This window comes from Caloenas nicobarica, chromosome 6 (genome assembly GCF_036013445.1).
Source record: "Caloenas nicobarica isolate bCalNic1 chromosome 6, bCalNic1.hap1, whole genome shotgun sequence".
NCBI classification, from domain to species: Eukaryota; Metazoa; Chordata; class Aves; order Columbiformes; family Columbidae; genus Caloenas; species Caloenas nicobarica.
In genome coordinates, this window is record NC_088250.1 from 9,015,987 (window position 1) to 9,036,488 (window position 20,502).

The following is a 20,502-nucleotide window of genomic DNA, read 5'->3' on the forward strand; positions in this document are numbered from 1 at the left end:
TAAATAACATAATCCACGGACAGCTAGAGAAAGGAAATGCGTTTTTTTGTGTTGATGACACCGAACATTTCACTAGGAATGACTGGGGAGGAGGGAAAAGAGAAGGGAATTTCCATTCAGAGTGCCAAAGATCTAATTAATGCCCTGTTAGGGACCTTTTATACACGATGAAATTCATCCCTACACTGAGAGCCGGGAGGAGGTTACGTACCAGTACGTTGCAGTTACCCAACAGAAGGAATGAATTTCATTTATAGAGCGATATTCCAGATTCCTGGACGAGACACTCAGGAGTGAATGAAGCACTGTGCAGTAGAGCCTCAGCAGCCTTGAAATGGAATTTTGCTGTGACCTAACAAAAACCACAGGCTTGAAATTATGATGATTCAGAAATTTTCAGCTCGCAACAGGAGTTCTTGCAAAATATTTGAGAACTGCAGGAAGCGTTTAATGGTCTCTCAATGTCAAGGAGAGGAATCCTGACCTCTTGTCTTTTTGGTTCTTGTTCCTGTGAGTGATAATCTTAGAAGGAGATGATTAGGTCCATGTGGCCTTTCTTCTAATGTTGCTAAAAGAATAACAAGTGATCTGGCTTGGTCCTTTTCTCTACTGATTCATCTTCCCTTTTTACTACTGGAATTCACAAGAGAATGGTTATAGGGACAGACTGTGCTCCCAGTCATATGTGCAGCCCCCCAGGAGTGTGTGCAGTAAAGGAAATTAAGTCAGCCCAGTGGAGAGGTTTATCTGCAGAGCAATACAATGGAGGAACAAAAGTCAGGACAACCTTATAAAGGCATGTGCCTTTTCTAACCAAGAGTTGAAAAGTTAGAATTTCAGTAGAAAAAATTTTCTAAAAGAGCAAAAACATGAATCAGAATACTCATGGCAGAGGTTTAGGAAACTCTTAATCCTTATTCGGATGCAAAAACCATGGAAGGTTGGTTATAAATTCAAACTGACCTCATCCTAAGAATGACTTCAGGTACCTCATCCTTTCATTTCTTGTTAGCTTGAGGGACAAACTGACAGCAGGACAGGCACAAGAGTTACATCCATTGCCCAAAATAAGTTGGAGACATCTCAAAAAGTCTAACAGCACGCAATGTAATAATTACTACATGTTTGTGTCATAATTAGTGTCAGAGAATCCTTTAGAAGTGAAACCAGGCTGTTCCAAATTGTGTTGAAATACAACTCCTAAGATTCTTTCTGGCTGCTAATAAAGGATGGCTATGCGAGAAACTAATTTGAGCATTGTTGAAAATTATCATTTTGTTTTGTATGCTTCCAGTAAGGTTTTCTTAAACAAGAATCTTACATTTGTCTCTGTATTTGTGTAACTAATGCTGTGGAAAGCATTAGAGCCACACACTTGCTAACTCTGTATTTCTCATTCAATTTTCTGACTAAATTCAATTTTGAATTTGGTGTAAATACTCATACTGTCCTTGAAGACCTAAGTGCAATGCAAAATTACATGAACTGGACTTAAAGCAGACAAAAATAAGGTCAATGTTGATCATTTAGCCTTCATAGGAGTATATCCACTACATGAACCTTTTAAATGCCATTTAAAAATGGTCACTTAAGGCAGCATGATGGAAATGGGGGTCACTAAAAGCAGCGTCCTGGAAATGGATCTGGAAGACTCATTTCTTGGGAGTAGGGACTCTCCGCCTCTAATGCCTGCAGAGAGCTGGTAGTAATTGCGGTTTTGGACCATGAATTTTAAATCATTATAACTAGGCTCAAACACATCTTTATTAATCAAAATAGCAGCCATTACAGTCAACACATTTTTGCCAGTAAGAAATAAGTTGGTTTGTTCTGTAGCATAAAAATCCATGCTTCAGGATTAGACGAACTCTTGGAAGGCATTTTCTGCATCCTGCTGGTTCTGGAAGTGTTTTCCTTGCAAAAAGTTGTCAAGATGCTTAAAGAACAATGCAAAAACCTCAATTCCTTTTGCACTAACTTCATGTGTGCCTAAACCTGCAGAGGTTACAGGCTCCCTGGTGCACTCTTTGGCTGTGTTTGCACAACATCCAGCACCCACGGGCTCTTGTTCAACAGTGAAGGCTGCTGGTTGCTTCCTCATGTTTGCTTGTTCCACCATAGCCTGTTCGTTATGGATTACCTGTACTTAGCTTTTACATTTTAAGCAGGGTTCCCTTAGTGATTTTTATTTACCATAATGTACTTGGATTCCTCATTACCCTTTCCTTTTCCATGTTAATTGAGCTTAATTAGCAGCTGGTAGCAGCAGCAGGACCTGTTCACAAACTCACTGGAAGGGTGTGCAGAAGGAAGCGCTGTGCAGAAGCAGCGCTATGCTGAAAATTCAACCAAGACCTATACAGAGTAACTAGAAAAATGGCCTAATATTGCCTCCTCATTGCACTTACATGTTCCCTAGAAGGAAAAACCTTATTTTCCACTGATTTCCACTCAGTAATGCTTCCTTTGGAGCAGGTTGAGTAAAGTACGTCCCAGTTATAAATGGTCATACAGCTTCATTTTCTGACAATGTGCTTTTCTCCTTGCTTTTATCAGAGAATTCCAGATATGCTGTAAGCTGGAATTTGAGGATGACTCTTCATATCTTAGGTCTCAGAAAAGCGGGAACACTTTCTGAAAGCAGGTTCTCATTTTAAGAACCCAGATATTTGCTAGTTTATGATGATGTGTCCCACTTCAAAAGCTAATGCTCTCCCTCGCTATGGCCATCTTAGTTCTGTGATTATTTTGAGGATAATGTGTGTCCGGTAACTCAAAAAAAATGCAGCACTGTAGATCTAAAAATAAAAATTAGGAAAGATGGGAATTAGCTCACCACAGCTCACCTCAATTGCCAGGTCAGGTTTCGAGTTCCAGTAAGTTTTCAGCAGGCAAGCTTGTGTTAATGTATCTGTGGGCATTCCTCATACAGAGGAATAGAAATTTATTTGAAAACAGATACCTGATATCACAACTACTTGCTTTCCTGGAACAAAGTATGTGATGGATCTGAACACTGTCTACTGAGAGAGTCTTCATCCTAAGTGAGACATTACTGCTTGCATTTCAGTAAAGATAATGCAATTGGTTTGCAGCAAGTGGAACTAGAGCTTGGTGCCCAGCTTGCTGAGGAACAATTACGGACACCTGTGGATGTTCAGATTAAGATGTCTGGAAACACTATAGAGTACTTCACACTCACATTTGTCTGAAGACTTGCTTTAATAGATCAGAAACCACAACAGACTTTTAGATTAATAATCGCTCTGCCAAGACAGAATATGCATGGGAGACATAAAAATGGTTAGCAACACAGCCTTCCTAGAGAGTGTGAACTTGAGTGCTGGTCCAGCTGCTGTACCAGAATGGGACACGTTGTGCTTTGCCCACTAGCAGCTTCCTGCTGGAGAGCCACAACTACAGTGCATGCTCTCTGCTTTGCAGTATTCCTTCAAACTAGGGAAGAGGACATCCCTCCCCGAAGCAGCAGATATGGCTATGGGAAGAACACAGGGAAAAGAGAATGACAAAATTTGTATACAGCAGCATTACATTAGAACATCATGCTGAGGATCCCATATACTTAAAAGGGGTTCAAAGCCTAGCATTTCTTCTTTCACTTTTCTTTTGTTCTCAGAATTGATTTTGAACAGCAAGGAGTAAAGTCAGAGCAAGAGGCTATAAAACTTAATTTGAACAGAACGTAGCTACACCGTTTTTTTCCAAATGAGGTGTGAGAGATTCTAACCTTGAGTTACCAGCAGTAGATAAAACATCACTTAAGGTTTTCCTATTTCCAACCTGTAGATGTATGTTACACCTCACTTTCTCCCCCAGGCAGAACATTTCTCTTGAATCGAGTGGTATCAGCTTACAGGCAGAGTTGCTCAAAGTAAAAAGAAAAGTCTGTCTCTCCCCCAAAAAAGCCGTTTTATTGAACAAACGTTCCACAAAATAGCACGACCGCTTTCCAGCCCGTTCTCCTTGCGGGGACGGGCCTCTCACCCCGGCCGGGCTCCCCGCGCTGCCCAGGGCTCGCAGCCCCCGCCCCGCCCGCCTCGGCCCTTTGTGGCGGTCGGACCGGGGCGGCTGCGCTCGGCGGGGCGGTGGCGGCCGCCGAGGCCAATGGGCGCCGGGGCGTCGGCGGCTGCCCCCTCCCCGCACCGCCCGCCTATATAGGGCCCGGACGGCGCCGCCGTCCCGTCCGTCGGGCTGCCTGCGAGCCGTGCCGTTCCGTGCCAGCATGCCGGGGCGCACCGTGTGGCGGCTGGCGCTGCTCGCCCTCTGCCTGGGGGCTGCGGCGGCGGGGGGTGGCGGCGGCGGCGGCCAGCGCCGCGGAGGCGGCGGCAAGAGCCGGCGGCAGGCGCAGACCACGTCGGTACCGCAGGGCGGCCCCGCGCAGGGCAAGCGTGAGTACCGCGCCAGGATGGGGGCCTGCGGGCACAGCAAGGGCACGGCGCGGGGCTCGGGCCGGTCGCTCGGGACGCGAATCTTGCCCCGAGCCCGCGGAGCGCGGCGGGAGCCGGAGCCCCGGCCCCGCTGGGTGACCCCCGGGGTGGCTTTTTCTCTCCCCCGGTCGCAGCGGGACCCGCACACGTGTGCCCGCTGCAGGCGCGGTTTGCCTGTGCCCTTCCCTCGGTAACTCCAAACTTTTTTCTCTTCCCGCTCTGCTTCCTCCCTCCTCCTCTCCCCCACCAGAGACCTGCTTTGACAATGGAAGGTACTATCAGATAAACGAACAGTGGGAGCGCATTTACCTGGGAAACACGCTGGTCTGTACCTGCTATGGTGGAAGCAGAGGGTTTAACTGCGAAAGCAAGCCTGAACGTAAGTTGGTGGTCTTTATGGTCTGCATCAAGACCCCAGAATGGCTTTTGATGCTGAGTAAGCTGAGCCTTGTATCGAGTTGTAACTGGCAGAACGGGTTTTTGTCTGAAGTTTGGTACTTGGGGTCAGTAATGGATCCACACTCCATTACATTGAAGATCTGGCTTGGGATTTTAAGAAATGCTTTTCATTAGCGATGGGCCTGCCACCAGAACCCTGAGCCAAACATCACTCATCTCTCTGGAGGACTGGATCTAAACATTAATTTTGGAGCCAACCTCTTCTTTATAATGAACTGAACTGAGTCCTGGACTCACATGGGGCAGTTCAAATCTGGAGTCACTTTTCAGCTCTGGCTCTGTGCTGTTTGATTGCTTCACCCCAACTTTTCATAGCTGTGCAGTGTCGTCAGCTTGTTTAAAAATATTTCAACTTACAACTTTCCATAGCCCCCCAGCCCTGCTGTGAGCTTTCTATAATTGAGTGTAAAATGAGATTGTTTAGTCTTTTTCAGGAAAAATTTAGGTAACAGCAAGAACTTTAAATGCAACGTCTGCTGGAAGATGTCTCTCTGGGTTGCAGTGTAGTTTAGATTATCAGATGTGATCTATCTGTATTTATTGGCCTACAGCCACTGGTTTGCTATAACTCCTTTACGCTGCTCTGGAGATATAAGAGAAAAACTGGTTTCTGGCTGATAGCATTCATGTAAGACAGATGGGAATGTTTCAGCAATCTGTTCTGCGAGGCTTGTGTGCTGCCTGCCTCATGGCTAGAGTATTTTAAGGAGTACTTAGTCCCCTTACTCCTCCATTAAAGGGGGTTTAATCTAGCTTTTGTTTCCCTGCAGGGATTTCCAAGTCCAATAGCAAGTTTCCCATATGTCATGGTTAGCTTTATCTGTCCAGTAGTGAAGAAGGTTGCTCTGTTACGGATCTCAAGTCTGGTGGCAGGTCTGACATTACCATTCTGTAATCACTCGTGCAAGTGTGAACAAGTCACAAGTAGTGCTGTTGACTTCGGTGGGACTACTGTAAAATTTGTGATTAATATACTCAATTTTTTTACCAGGTCAGAACGAGGAGAATTATCATGACAAAACACATAGCTGCTAGGAGATGTTTGTGCCCTCCTGTCTTCTGTCCTGTTGCACTTCAGACAGCGGGGATTGATCCTTTCAGGGCATGCATGTCCACATGCCATGTTCAACTTCTGGTTCCCTGGGGGAGGGAAGCTGAGGTTATTCAGTATCATGGGGACCTTGAAGGGGGTGAATTTCACCCAAATTCCTCTCGGCTGTTCCATCCCAGGAGACTGATAGTATTTTTCCCCAGAAAAAAAAAAGAGCATCTGTGTGAGCAGGCAAGGAATGTGTGTTTCTGTTGACTGTATGTGTTACTGGCATGGTTACATGAAGTTGGTGATTTTTTTTTTTTCCCTCCCCTCATAGCTGAAGAGACTTGCTTTGACAAATACACTGGATCCACTTACCGAGTAGGGGAGACCTATGAGCGCCCCAAGGACTCCATGATCTGGGACTGTACTTGCATTGGAGCAGGACGTGGGAGAATCAGCTGCACCATTGCCAGTATGTAACTAAGAGCCTATTACTACAGCTATTGTTCCTTAGTGTCATATTTTCCAGAGCAACTTACACAATATTCTCAATGCCTATTAGCTAAACTTGGGGAGGCTTAATCCAAAGCCCATTACAATCCTGGAACTTGAAGTTCTTGCCCCAAATACATACATTTGCACAACCAAATTCCTCTTTTTTTTTTTTTTAGAAGGTAAAGTGCTATGTGTAAAAACGTAGGCCAAAACTACTGTTAGTTCCAGCCCTACGGTTTAGTACTTTTACTGTATACAAGAGTGTTACATCTTCACAAGCGCGTTTATGAAAGTAGTTTTTTGACTGGAAAAACGAGTCGGGGTCTGCTCTGCAGCTGGTGAGTCAGAATAACACTATCAGAATTAACAGGACTACTCTGAATAAATGATAATAAACACCACCTGAGAGCCAGTCCCTCTGTCTTCCAAAAAGTCATTCCAACATTTGTCCCTGAGGGAGCTGGGATTTGGTATCCAGACACCAGCTCAATGTGTTTCTGCAATTCCTTTTTCACCAGCCTGACCCAAACTTTCCTCTTGTTCCTCCCTCTCTTCCTTGGTCCTTTCTCCCCAGCTCTCCCTTTCATGTCTCTGTCTGGAAATCCTTTCCTTACTGAGTCACCGAATTGTTCACAATTTCCCTTCATGTCATAATTAGACTTTCACATGAAGATCACTGTGTGTCAGGACTCCTAGACTGAGCTTTCAAAGTCCCTGAGGCACCTTTTGAGAAAAGTCTTGTTCTTAAAAGTATCCAGTTTCATGTTTAAGACACACATGCTGATGCTAGTAGCGTTGCTGCAAAGGACTCGGAAGCCAGCCATCATTATAGCATGGAAAAAAAAGTATTGAATCTAACAAGTAGAGCTGAAGCTCTTCTGAATTTAATGGCATTTTATTGGGCAGGGATGATAAGTGTTGTAAGAAAAGAGTCAGTAAGGAAATTGCTAACATAAGAGCAGTCTCGTTTCCTCAACATCAGCCTGGTTTAGAGCTCACTGGAGGGTCTCACTGACTGCAGCTGGCTTGGAGTCAATCTTTACGACTATTAGATTCCCCGCTTTCATAAATGAACCAACAAGACATTTTAGTGGCTCCTAATAAATGACTGGATGCGTGTTCCTCCTTTTTTTTTTTTTTTTACTTTTCTCTTGGAAAAAGACCTTGTTTGCAAACTGCCCCTCGTCATGTTTCCCTGGGCCAGGTGCTGGGTCCAGATTGCCTCAGGGCTTTAGGGTGCTGATGGTTGGGAATCTGCCTTTCTAGGGTAGGGTTTCCAAACCCAAGAGGACCAATGTCCCACCAGGGTGTCACACCAAGCACCTGCTTATTGTCCTCATCCTGGCCACCATGTCAGTCATGCTGTATAAGGACAGCCACAGGGAGGTCCAAGTGGTGCCACCTCAGAACAAGACGGAGCCTGAGGCAGAAACAGCATGTCCTCAGGCCCCAGCATTCCCTTTTCACTGGACGGTCCTCAGCTGTGGTTGGAAACGTGGAGGGGATTAGCTGAGGAGAGTGGATGGGGCCTGGGAGGTGCAGGAAATGCTGGGCAGGAGCTGACAGAAAATGGCGGGTCCCAATGGAAAATGGCGGATGCCATTTTGCAGGCTGGAGGAGGAGGCAGTGACCTGCCCCGCTCCTCCTTACCACCCTTCACCTCTGCCCCAACTGACCTCCTTTGCCCGCTCCGGGCGGCCCTTACCTTGTCCCCAGGGTGCTGTTCTCAGCACGGCCCCTCAGCTCTCCTCTCTCCCACTGCAGATCGCTGCCATGAGGGTGGCCAGTCCTACAAGATCGGCGATACCTGGCGCCGGCCCCACGAGACAGGCGGCTACATGCTGGAGTGCGTGTGCCTGGGCAACGGGAAGGGCGAGTGGACCTGCAAGCCCGTGGGTAGGTGGCAACTCCTTCCCTGGTTCAGTCAGTGCGCATGGCTGCGTTCTCATCTTCCCTGAGGCGATCCCGTGTGGGGACGCTCATCCCCTTCCTTCCTTCCTTTCCGCAGCCGAACGGTGCTACGACAACACAGCCGGGACATCCTACGTGGTCGGTGAGACCTGGGAGAAGCCATACCAGGGCTGGATGATGGTGGACTGCACCTGCCTGGGCGAGGGCAGCGGCCGCATCACCTGCACCTCCAGAAGTAAGCGCTGGCCCGGCACCCGCCGGCTGCTACGTTTTATTTATCTGATTTATTTCTCCAACCTTTCTTGCATCAGAAAAGGTATTTCTTTTTCTGCCCTCGTTAGAGGGTTGGCCGTCTCCTGAGAAGGGGCGGGAAACAGACCCCTGTGAGGTGAGAGGGGAGCGTTTGCGCGTCCTGGCTGCCATTTGTGATCTGGGGACACACCGGGGAGCTGGTGACAGAATGACTGGTTTATTTGGGGTTTTAACTTGCTCTAGAGAGAAAGATTTAAGAAATCCACAGGCCAGCTGAGTCACAGTCATGCATCTCCCAGGAAGCCGGAGGGAATTGCTTGGTCTGCAAAATGGTGGAGAGTTTGGCTGAATGTCTCTGCTGCTGTTTTTTAAAGTAGCCTGAGGGAGAATTAGGTGCTTTTAAAAAGAAATAGTTATCTGCTCCAACAGCAGGGTCTGTCAGATTAAAATGTTGTCTTATTTTTTCTCTTTTTTATTGTTTAATATATATATTAGATAAAACAGGGTTTGTTTTATCTGCTCTCCCATCTCACTTGTCATCCCACCATTTTTTCTTCAGTGCAAACATGCTTCGCCAGCACAGGTGACTTTTTTAGGTTTTTTTTACATCATTGAAAGATATTACCATAAATATTCCATTTTATTTGTATTTGCAAAGCGAACATGGCTTTTAAAATCCAGAATCTCACTTGTTTATTTACCTTCTGTTCCAATTTTGTTAGGAGCAAGCTCCGTTTTGGAGCTATCACAGTTTACACCAGTTGCCTCAAGAAAATTTAACTTTGTACCTTACAGCTTTGTTATGCAAGGTTTGAGAAACTCTCCTGTAGCCTTTAAATTGCTTCATATGCAGTTGCCTTGGGGCACACAGATAATGGCTTTCTGCTGATATAAACAGCAGACCTGTAAAGAACTAAACCACTAAGGAGGGTTGGCCTAAAACTGAAGATCTGGAGAGACTCGGTCAAGAAATAAGCTATAAAAATGAAAACAGCCTTGACAGTATGAAGTCTGTCAAAAACACATGGGGAAAAATCATTAGCTGTCAGATAGGAATGAATAAAACAGAATGTGTTGTTTGTGAATTTTGGAGGAGTTATTATTACTAATAAAAATGATTTGGCAGTATCTTTCCTCCCATAACTCAGGTCTGCACTATTGTTTCATAGGGGAATTTGCAATATAATGACCTGTTCATTTTTCATTTTGTTTTCCAAATGTAATCAAATAGAGAAATTCAAATTTATGTATGTAAAATGATAGCTGTAGCCCACAAAGTGGCATTATGCTTCAGTGTGTGCTGCTGTTACCTATGTTCTATGGTCAGCATTTTCCAGAATCACAGCTGATTTCTTGGGGGTTATTTCAGCTTTTCATCGTCTAACTTGAGAGTCTGAGTGTCCATAAGACAGGGGTTTTTTTCACATATGCCAAATTACATTATGAATACATTGCAAATTTACCACTCTCCTGGCAAATACTCAAGTTTTGTTCATTTTCACTTCTGTGAATTAGTAACGTGTTTTCCACATAGATATTCTGTCTAGTGTGTTCTTTCAGTGGCAGTCTGGTGTGATGCATATGTCCTTCCACAGTTCTTCATAAATCCATGTTCATTGATCCATTATTATATTTGAGCCACTGTATCAAGTTGCCCTTGAATGAGAAGGTAAAATGTTGTAATGGAAGAACAACTAGTTAATCCATGTGGATCTGGCACCCAGACAAAAGTAGTTTGTTATGCTGTCCTTTGAACCCATTTGCTCAATTCATCAGGGGCTGTGGGTTATTAAAGACAACAGGGAGATTTAGAAAGTCTAATATTCCTGGTATGACATGAGCAGTTTATATTAATTTTACTGGAGCTTCATGCACACTTCTTTTGGAAGAAATGGAATTTATCATATTGCCCTCAAATAGGTTTTAGTTTCTTTCAGGTGATGGAGAGCCCCAAACTTGAACTGTGCCCTGTGTATAGTATGAAATGATACAGCTCTGAAGAATTCCACTTGAAAGAAATAGCTTTAAAAGAAACTAGCGGCAATGTTTTCAATCCAGAATATGCTTTTTCACATTGATTTTGAACACAGTTTACCATGTTCACACTGGGAATGTTATTATGGTAATTTTGACAATGGCTACAAAGTAAAATTATGGTTCTGGAAATAAATGGGAATTTTCCCTTAGACTAAAGCATCAGGATTTTCAGGTTATCTCAGCCTATGCAGTTTGACGCAGGCTTTAGTGCATATAGGACTTGTGGGCTGCAGAAAATGAGGTGTGCTTTCAATAAAGGCTTTAAACTATCAGCTCGTTTGATGGTGTTGGTGGTTTAGTACTATAAACTGCACGGTGAGGCCATCTAATGCAGAACTAGCTAACAGTCATGTTCCTTATGCAGATAGGTGCAATGACCATGACACCAAGAATTCCTACAGAATTGGAGACACCTGGAGCAAGAAGGACAACCGTGGAAACTTGCTTCAGTGCGTCTGTACCGGTAATGGCAGAGGTGAATGGAAATGCGAAAGACACACTTCCCTGCATACGACCAGCACTGGTAAGTGTGGAAGGTAGGGGAAGGGACAAGGAGTAGCACATTTTGAATGGCGAGGACTTGGTGCTGAATTGTGCCATCCTAATTTAGGTATTTAGGAGTCTTGTCAGGGAAAGGTTGTCAACAAAAAGGGTCAGAGTTCAGGAGATGCTGCTTGTTTGTGCATGTGTGGGTAAGATTAATTTATACCTTGTTTCTGCACACAAACAGGGCTTGCACATACAGGTGTGATTGCCTGCACAATCACAGCGCAGTAAATCACATCTAGGGCTGTGCATCCACAGGGACTATCTACTAGCTTTGTCTTGGAAGCATGGCACTTCAAGTTAATATTTGAACTTTATGTATTTGCCTCAGGGTAACTTTCTTGAAATGTCCTTAATTTAAACTCCACTGAGACCATCTGGTTTCTTTGACAAGATAAATACACCTACTAATGGTTGAGCTTTAAAAACCAGAAATGTCAAGGAATGCATACAATGCTATTTAATACATGTACATTAGGGAGTTTGTAGTTTTGATATGAAATATTACCTAGTTTATAGGTAGCATATATTTTTTGCCCAAGGTTTGTTAAAGTCTTCAGCTTCTAAATTATTTTTTGCCATTTTAAGCGTTTAGGTTTCCTGTTGGCAAGCGCAATGTAAAAATTCTCTGTTTCCTTGCCGCAGCTACACTAAATTTTTCTTGCTAAATGATATTTAACTGTTTGGTAGCAGCAGGTTAACTTCATACTCTCAGAAGATCTAAACTTGAAAAAGCACAAAGCTTCACGGGTGCCAGTATTTTGTTTCTACTATTATTATTTCCCCTATTTCAGCAGAGCTGAATTTGTGGAGATTCCTGTGGGAATCATTAGCAAAAATTTCCATAATGTAGACAACAAGCTTCTTTGTCTCTCAGTATTATTCCAAATGATAATGGGCCAAACCCTGTGATTCAAAGTTTAAAAATTCCAGAGCAAATAAATATATTTGTGGTTTATTTTTCTTTTTCAATGAAAAATTCAAAATTAATTCTTTTTGCCTTATCTCCCTACTTCCTTGGTAATTTTTTTGTTTCGTTACTGATTTTTTTTTTTTTTTTAATTCTAGATTTCTTTAATGAATTAAAAAAAAAAATTTAAGCAATTCCTGTGAAAAGTAGTTTATGCTCTTGGTCCTTTCTAAAGCCACTCTACAGTGGTAGAAACCAGGGGCTATTGTTAGCAGAACTGGGAGTTGTTCTTTTAATTTTGAAGTTTAAGTGGAATAATTAAGATATGTCTAGGGAAGCTAAGAGTTGTGCTTTTGATCTGATGGAGTGCCTAAGGTTTTATTATCTCAGCACTGAATTGCAGCATTCTGTTCTTTAGCTTTGCATGTAACCTCTCGCTTCTCCCCTGTGTTCTGCTGCAGGATCTGGCTCTCCAAGCTTCACAAATGTGCAGACTGCATTGTACCAGCCCCAGCCACAACAGCCGCAGCCTCAGCCATATGGCCAGTGCATAACGGATAACGGAGTGGTGTACTCTGTGGGTATGCAGTGGCTCAAGACACAGGGCAGTCAGCAGATGCTGTGTACCTGCCTGGGCAATGGAGTCAGCTGCCGGGAAACAGGTATGGGTTTGTGTTTTAGTGTCTGTTCTGTCCAATGAGATCTTTGGGACTGCCCCGTGGTTTGATTTCAAAGTAGAATTCCTTTTGTGTGTGTGCGTTAGAAATGTCTTCTGAAGAAGACATACTGGAGAAAGGTGCAAGGGGTGAAGAAATAGTCGTTTTGGTAATTTGAAGCCTGGTTCTGTAGGGTAGAAACATTTCCCAGTGAGCTATATATAACCTACTGAGAGAAAACAGAGCCCTTGGGGAGCAGCATTAATAACTTTATTCGAATCAAGCTGCAATAATATATGTTTGGAAAAGAATGTAAAAGAATGACACAGCTGCGGGGCTCAGTTGTCTCTTGGTTGTGTTGGCCCAGGTCCATGGCAGTCAGTGTGGGTTTGCAGCAGCCAGTGACTTGGCCCAGAGGGGCTATTGCTGGTTTAGAGCCCCAAGATTTAGGGATTGCTTTAAGCCAGAGTCTAATTCTGTGATTTGCTTGTTTTAAAGCTGTGACCCAAACATATGGTGGCAATTCTGATGGAGAAGCCTGTGTTCTGCCTTTCACCTACGATGGAAGGACTTTCTATTCCTGCACCACCGAAGGCCGCACAGATGGACACCTCTGGTGCAGCACCACTTCCAACTTCGAGCAGGACAGGAGATACTCCTTCTGTACCGAGCAGAACGGTAAGTTCTTCTCAAAGGACCTTCACATGCATGTGACCCTTGTGTACAGATGGAAGAAGGAGCGAAGAACATAGGGACAGGCTGCCTGAACAATTCGGGCAGTCTGGAGGGGCTCCAGGCATGCCTCAGCAGCAAGGCAGTCCTGTCAGTGGAGGACTGCCTGGTGTCAGAGCACTTTTGTGCTCTTGGCATCTTCGGAGGGTGCTCAGGGTGATACAGATGTACCCTTGTGAGTCTTATTCTCTCTCCTCTGAGCTGACCTTACAATTGGGAGTACCTAGTCAGGGTACCGTGGCCCAGAGGATACTTAGACTTTGGCTTTTCTTGGCTGAATTGGCAGACCAGTGCCCATATTAGGCTGTGAAGAGGAGGATATCCATGGAGTACAGTTTGTGCACTCCTCTGTCATTCCGTCCTGACTGTCTAGCCAGGTTGCCATATATAGCAGTGATTTTTAATGTGATTTGTGATCACTAATCAAGAGCTGGTGCATGACTAATGCGGCAGCATTCCCTCTTGTCTGGGGATGATCAGCGTTCCCTTCACAGCACAGATCTACCTGTGTGGTTGCCCTTCCTGGGAAGCCCATCAGACATCCAACAGTGTCTGGGCATCTTCTCTGGGATGTGGCCTTGGAGAGAATTTTTCACATTCCCGTATGAAAATACTGTTTCTTATACTCCATAATTTTTTTTTAACTCAGTTCTACTTCAGTTGGTGTTTTTTTCTGATAAAAGTCAAGCTTTTCTCTGCAGCACATAGAATATTCTTTGTTTTCTAAAACAAACAAACAAAAAAACCCACACAAGAACAACAACCCAAACCAAAAATACCCCCCGTCTTTGTCCACACACGCATTCTTGTTTTAGTGAGGCTTCTTGTGATATAGTGTGGGAAAAGAGAAAAATCAGCGTAGAAAAACCTCAACAAATGCCTCCTTGTTCTCTATTTTTTGTAAAGCAGAGTTGCTCAAGAGGCGAGTAGTTCAGGTAGATTACAGCCCTCTTTCCGCTCCTGCTTGCAAAACATGAAGCTTCCAACCTGCAGAGAGGTTTTGACTTGTTCTCTTGTGCATAACTGAGTTGTAATCCTTTCCTGGGGACTGAGGCTTTACTTTAAGCCAAAGCGCACAACTGGGTAGCCTTAGTGAGATAATACAGGTATGCTAAGAACTGCAAGTTTACTTGATTTCCTGGGCCTTGACACAAAAAGTCTGCAAAGCCACTTCCCAAACACAGTAAGCTTTGGTTTTCCCTGTTGCTCAGGAATTCCCATGGCTGGCTCCATAACTCTGTTTAAAGCAGTGTTTGAACTGAACTGATCCAATGCAAGGCTTACGTTTCCAGATCTGAAATAATTAAAGCCAAGAAAAGAGGCCTGTTGATAATATACAGGATACTCATGGGAAAAAAAATAGTGGTTTTGTTTTTTGTGTGGTGTTTTTGTTTGTTTGGGGTTTTTTTTTAAGCTTTTCCATGCATGCTAAGGGAGAGTGCAGGCTTGATTTGCTTCTGTTTTCTTTTCACTTTTGTACAGTTTTGGTCCAGACACGTGGTGGCAATTCCAATGGTGCTCTGTGCCACTTCCCCTTCCTGTACAACAACCGCAACTACACTGACTGTACTTCTGAGGGACGGAGGGACAACATGAGGTGGTGTGGAACCACTGCGAACTATGATGCTGACCAGAAATTTGGGTTCTGCCCTATGGCTGGTAAGGCTGAGAATCATGAAGGGATTATGGAATACCTATAAGTGGTTCATCGAGCTGGAGAGTAAAGAGCTGTCTGTCGTTGGTCAATTATTGACTTTCAATTAGCTACATCCTAGCCTGAAACCCTTTAAGGCATTTCTGAAGTTTTGTTTTGTCCTTTTTTCCCCACTGATCACCTCTAGCAGAGACTTAAGCAATGCCAGGAGAAGGCAATTTTAGTTACTCCTTTGCTACAAGGTGGTGGTAGGCACGCTTCTCAGCTGGTGCAAACTGGTGTAGATCCATTAGAGAGCATTGGACTTCAGTGCTTTGTAGCAAGTGAGGTTTTTATCTTACACCTGCCAAAGCTTCTCCCTCATGGCTTATTACTTCTTCTTGCCCAACCTGTGATTAGGAATAAGTCTCTTGATTTATGATATTGATGTATTACCCTGAAAAGGGCAGTAATGTCCAAATTGATATTGTGGTCTGTTTCTACAACCCATGCATGTCTCCATGATGTCAGGAGGGAACATGTAGGAGGGAATGTCTCTATCAACTCTTTAATGAAAGGCCTTTGGTAACTAATGGCAGTGTAGCATCCGAGCCCTTAAACAGCTTGTGGCACATGCAGGCCTTCAAATGGCTGTGTTCATATAAAGACATGTATGCAACATGAAATGACTCTAACTGCACCCCTTGGACATTGTACAGAAGCTATTTCTAGTAGCTTTCAAATAAGAATTAAAATGAACGAACACCTACTAGGAATCTGCACTTGGAGAATGTCATCACCCAGCAAAAATGCTATTTGAAATTGAGTGGGTGCCTAAAGATTCCTTGTTAAGATGCAGAAACCACTACACAGTATGAAAGGGCATTGCGGGTGGTCTAAGCCCCCAAGATTTTGATAATTCTGGCCGCGTAAGTATCCTCTTACTTTCTTCTCAACCAGCGCATGAAGAAATCTGCACAACCAATGACGGTGTCATGTACCGTGTTGGAGATGAGTGGGATAAACAACACGACCTGGGCCATATGATGAGATGTACTTGCGCAGGAAACGGCCGCGGAGAATGGACTTGCGTTGCCTATTCCCAGCTCAGAGGTACTGATTTTCACGTTGATGTCACCACTTCAGCCTAAGTGTTTGAGGGATGGGAGAAAATTGGTTTTCTTTTCCATCATTGTGAGTGGGTTCAAGCCCAGGCTCAAGAACTGTATATCATCAAGCTTTTCTTTGGAGTAGAAAGGGAATCAGAGGGACTACATGAAGTTCTGTCTTGTTTACATGCTGGAAAAATACTATTTCAGCCTTTGCAGGCTAGCAAGCAGGGGAAAAACTTGATGAGCTGAATCAGAATGTATCTCTATCTCATTTTGTCTACAGTTAGGATCAGCACCCCTGTGACTTTACAGTGAGCTCAGCAGAGGCACCTCCCTCCCTCAAGAACAGACAAAAACCCAGACTAGTCTGAAGTTTAAATGCAGAGCCATCCTGTTTTATTGTTCTGCAGTGAAATTTTCAATTCCTCTGTGCTGGATTAGCCCTTTGCTGGCTAATCTATATGAAAAGTTGGCAGGACAGCACTGAGATTAATCTTATTTATTTACTTATTTATATGAGTGGTCCAAATGGAGAACTGCTTAAGCAATACCAAAAAAAGAAGACTTAAAGGCACAGACATTTGATCATCCTACAGCTAGCTCACAGCATTGGCTTCATGTCTGGAAAAGGCAGGGGGGCTGCTGTCAAGCAGCCAAGAAAGGACTCTTAACAGCACTGCTGAAATGGGATATAATTTATAGGGAAAGGCTCACTCAAGGGCTTTGGGGGAGTTTTTTTTAAATGTCTTTCCTTCAGAACAGTGAGAAATACACTGCTGAAAGTTCTGGTCTGTGAAAATCCTTTTTTCCACGTACACAGCTAGTTCTCTCTGCAGTTTCATTCTGGTGTTAAAGTGGTCTTTCTTGATGAGAGAGGTAGATGTAATTTGCTTTTCCAAAAGGCAAAGGTTATCTAAGTAGAGCTGTTTCAACATATTAGCCAGAGAAGGCCTTTAGCACTCATGGGAGGGTTTTTGTACTGCTTGGTTTATCCTGATGCCGTGCCTGTGGTGTGGGAAAGTATGATGAGGAATGAAGGCCTAGGATTAACTGAGTCACTTCCCCAAGGACAGATGGTCTGTGATTGACTCTGGGACTGAACTTGGGTCCCTTGGGTCCCAGTTAACAAAACAACATGCTTCTGGGGTGGTTTTCTTGTTTGTTTTGCCTTTCTGCTTCTCGCTGTGATTAGACTGGTGTTAGGAATTCTGGGGCAGATCACAGGTTGATGTGTTGCCATTGAACCTGATAGACTGTCACCATTGTACTTAAGCATGGGCTCTGGTTACTGTGTTTTGAGGGAGCTGTAGATTAGTAGGCACCAGTAGCACCTTGGGTATGTAACAGACCTGCTTCTGTCTTCAGAGATACCCAGCAGAATAACATCATGGGGATGTTTATACCTTCTGGTGGTATCCTTATGAATTTGGAGTAGCCCTTTTCTCCTTGTTTAGTCCTAATGACTTCAGACAGCACTCACTGAGGTGTTTCAGTCTAGACCTTTGTCAGAGGAAGAAGTGAGAGAGTTAGTGTGCTGGTTTAGATTTTCTCTCACACATGGAATCTCTTAAAAGGAACAACCAGGCAGTTCTGTACATACAGTACTTTGGGCTGCGTCCTACAGATGTGTTTTCTGCAAGTGTTGCTTATTTGTACACTGCTGATAAATGAACCCAGGAGCAGTGGTGTGTGTGCAGCACTGATCTGTGATGATCACAGATATCAGGAGGGCTCCCTTCTGCGTGAACAGAGCTTGTCATGGTCAGTCTCAGTGAGCTGATCAGGGGGAGAGAATGATGTGCCAAGCAGAAGGATTTTGTCTTAATGCTTAGAGCTATTGCTGACAAACTGTCTCTGCTCTTTCTCAAACAGACCAGTGCATTGTGGACGGTATCACCTATGATGTGAACCAGACCTTCCACAAGCGTCATGATGAGGGGCACATGCTGAACTGCACATGCTTTGGCCAGGGCCGGGGCAGATGGAAATGTGATCCTGTTGGTAAGTCACCAGCTGTTCCCCCTTGCCAAACACACTCTATGGCTGTGTAGAGACTATTTACAGTATGGTGGAACTGGTGTGTGAATTTGGGCGCAGTCTTTGCCCACTTTCTGCCCTGAATTGCACAACTGCAAAAGTAGAAGTAACACTGGATTTGCTGGAGGGTAAGTAAAAGGGCATTCCTAGTTTTAAGGACATAAGTTTGGGTTAGCAGACATGCCACAGAAGAAGTCAATGAGTAGTAATGGATTGTGGCAATGTACCTTTTAAAATGTAGCAGGTTGTGGTAACAGGGCACATTAGCCCCAGGCAGGGATGATTTGGCTGAATTCTGGTACCTGAGCTGTCAGCCTAGCAGGCAGGGCTCTCAAACTGGATGCTGATTAAACAATATGCAGCAAGGCACTGATGCTAGGATCAGTTTTCTTTCCTTTCTCTATCCTAAAATCTTTAGGTCTTCTCATTGAACTGCGGAAAGAGCACCAGCATATATTAACTTACCTTGGACTAAATTGATTTTTTTGGCTGCCCTTCGTTCTGGCAAAGAGAGAAAGCTCAGGATGAGAACACGTGTTAATAGCACTCTGGAGGTTAGCTAAAACCATTGTGGTTCTCTGCAGGAATGAGATTTCATCTCTTCTGCCTCCCCCACTTCCCTAGTGAACCTCGATTGGAAGATAAGACCTGGCTGTTTGGTTTGCAATTGCTGAATCCAAGAGAACTTCAAACTATTGCCAAGAAAATCTATTAGAAAGTACTAGTGGTTAAGTTCAGCTTTATTTACAGTAATATCTGTACAGGTTTACTGGAGGAACTTGGATTGTATAGCTCCTGAAAATTAATACTTTGAAAGAAGGGGAGAGGAGATGATTTCAGCTATCTGTAGAGGTGCAATTGGTTTAATTTTGTTGGCTCTCTCTAAATGAGGCTCCTGTTTATCCAAGCAAGCATAATGCTAATTCTCACTGAAAATTTCCATTGAGCCAGAAACACAGGCGCAGGTCAGACTGGAAAGTGTACTGAAGCACTGGTGCTGTGTTGTATTAGCACTAGCTAAGCTGACTTCAGGATTTGGTCTGTCCTCCTTCAGTTTATACAATGATGAATCTGGAAAGACTCTGCTGAAAATAATGGTTGACTTTGGACTTGTAAAGTATGACTGAATTCTGCTGAAGCCAGCAGGACTTCTGCCATTGATTTCCTTGAGAGCGGCATGGTTTAGCTTTAGATGAGAGATGAACTTAGTTGACTGGAGCAGAACCGGGCTCCACAATAGATAGTTCAAAACAAGTCCTTTCTTGAAGGAACATCCCATTGACCTCCCAGGGAAGCCTGCCAGGTGGATGGCCTGTACTTAACAGTATCTTAAGAAATGCATTACAGCTGAATTAGTTCCCTAGTATCTAACTTAACACATGCAGTGATATATACAGAACCTTGATCTGAGATTCAATTTCTCTTGCCACTTTCTCTAACTATATTTGCAAATAAAAATGGTTATTACATTTCTTCATATAAAAGTCTTTTGTGACTTACTCTTCTGTGTTCAGCATACATTTTTCACTATAGTTTCAGTAAATGCTGTGGTTAACTGTCTCTCTTGTGCCTTTAGATCAGTGCCAGGATTCAGAAACCCGCACCTTTTACCAAATCGGAGACTCGTGGGAGAAGTACGTCCACGGTGTCAGATACCAGTGCTATTGCTATGGTCGTGGTATTGGAGAATGGCATTGCCAGCCTCTGCAGGCCTATCCTGGTAAGAAACCCAACAGATAACTAACTCATTTGCTGAGTAAGACATGAGGAAAGCAATCTTTCCACGTGTCACCTGTTCAAGTTTCTGTACGTTATTCCTTTTGGTTTCCTTTTTAAACAGAACCATTTCCCTCACCACCCTTGGCAGACACAAACAGATGTCATGATTTTAAAGACAGGGCCAGACTTAACAGCTTTTCCTGAGGCCAGGGCTAGTTTTGAGAATGACTATAAGTTCACACAACTTGGGTTTACATTGCCTCTTGGTATTTAGCAATATCACACTTGCAACCTTCAGTTTCTGTTGCTTAAAACTCTTACATGTGTAGTCTTTCCTTTCCCGCTTACTACAGAAGCAAAATCTTCCACAGAATGAAGCATTTTTTCTGATCAGTGCCCTGAATAACTTAAATATTTGAGCTTTCGTTTACCCAGTCAGTTCCAGGAAATCATTATAGGGACAGGCAATACCTGTTTGTTGGCTTGTTCTGTTTCAGTTCTCTGAACAGAACATGATAA

The 20,502-nt window shown here is 43.9% G+C and overlaps 1 protein-coding gene across 2 annotated transcripts in view; it reads left to right on the plus strand.

Annotated features, from left to right (window-relative positions):
• The first annotated feature begins 4,228 nt into the window (after nucleotides 1-4,228).
• The window catches only part of FN1 (fibronectin 1), a 54,092-nt gene continuing 37,818 nt past the window's right edge, over nucleotides 4,229-20,502 (plus strand). For both annotated transcript variants that reach the window (XM_065638247.1, XM_065638248.1), the window contains exons 1-12: nucleotides 4,229-4,409; nucleotides 4,699-4,827; nucleotides 6,278-6,415; nucleotides 8,203-8,334; nucleotides 8,447-8,584; nucleotides 11,003-11,161; nucleotides 12,556-12,756; nucleotides 13,249-13,428; nucleotides 14,965-15,141; nucleotides 16,076-16,228; nucleotides 18,100-18,228; nucleotides 19,841-19,984. In XM_065638247.1, the coding sequence (XP_065494319.1) occupies nucleotides 4,244-4,409; nucleotides 4,699-4,827; nucleotides 6,278-6,415; nucleotides 8,203-8,334; nucleotides 8,447-8,584; nucleotides 11,003-11,161; nucleotides 12,556-12,756; nucleotides 13,249-13,428; nucleotides 14,965-15,141; nucleotides 16,076-16,228; nucleotides 18,100-18,228; nucleotides 19,841-19,984 (1,846 nt within the window). In that variant the 5' untranslated portion in view covers nucleotides 4,229-4,243. The remainder of the gene's footprint in view (nucleotides 4,410-4,698; nucleotides 4,828-6,277; nucleotides 6,416-8,202; nucleotides 8,335-8,446; nucleotides 8,585-11,002; nucleotides 11,162-12,555; nucleotides 12,757-13,248; nucleotides 13,429-14,964; nucleotides 15,142-16,075; nucleotides 16,229-18,099; nucleotides 18,229-19,840; nucleotides 19,985-20,502) is intronic.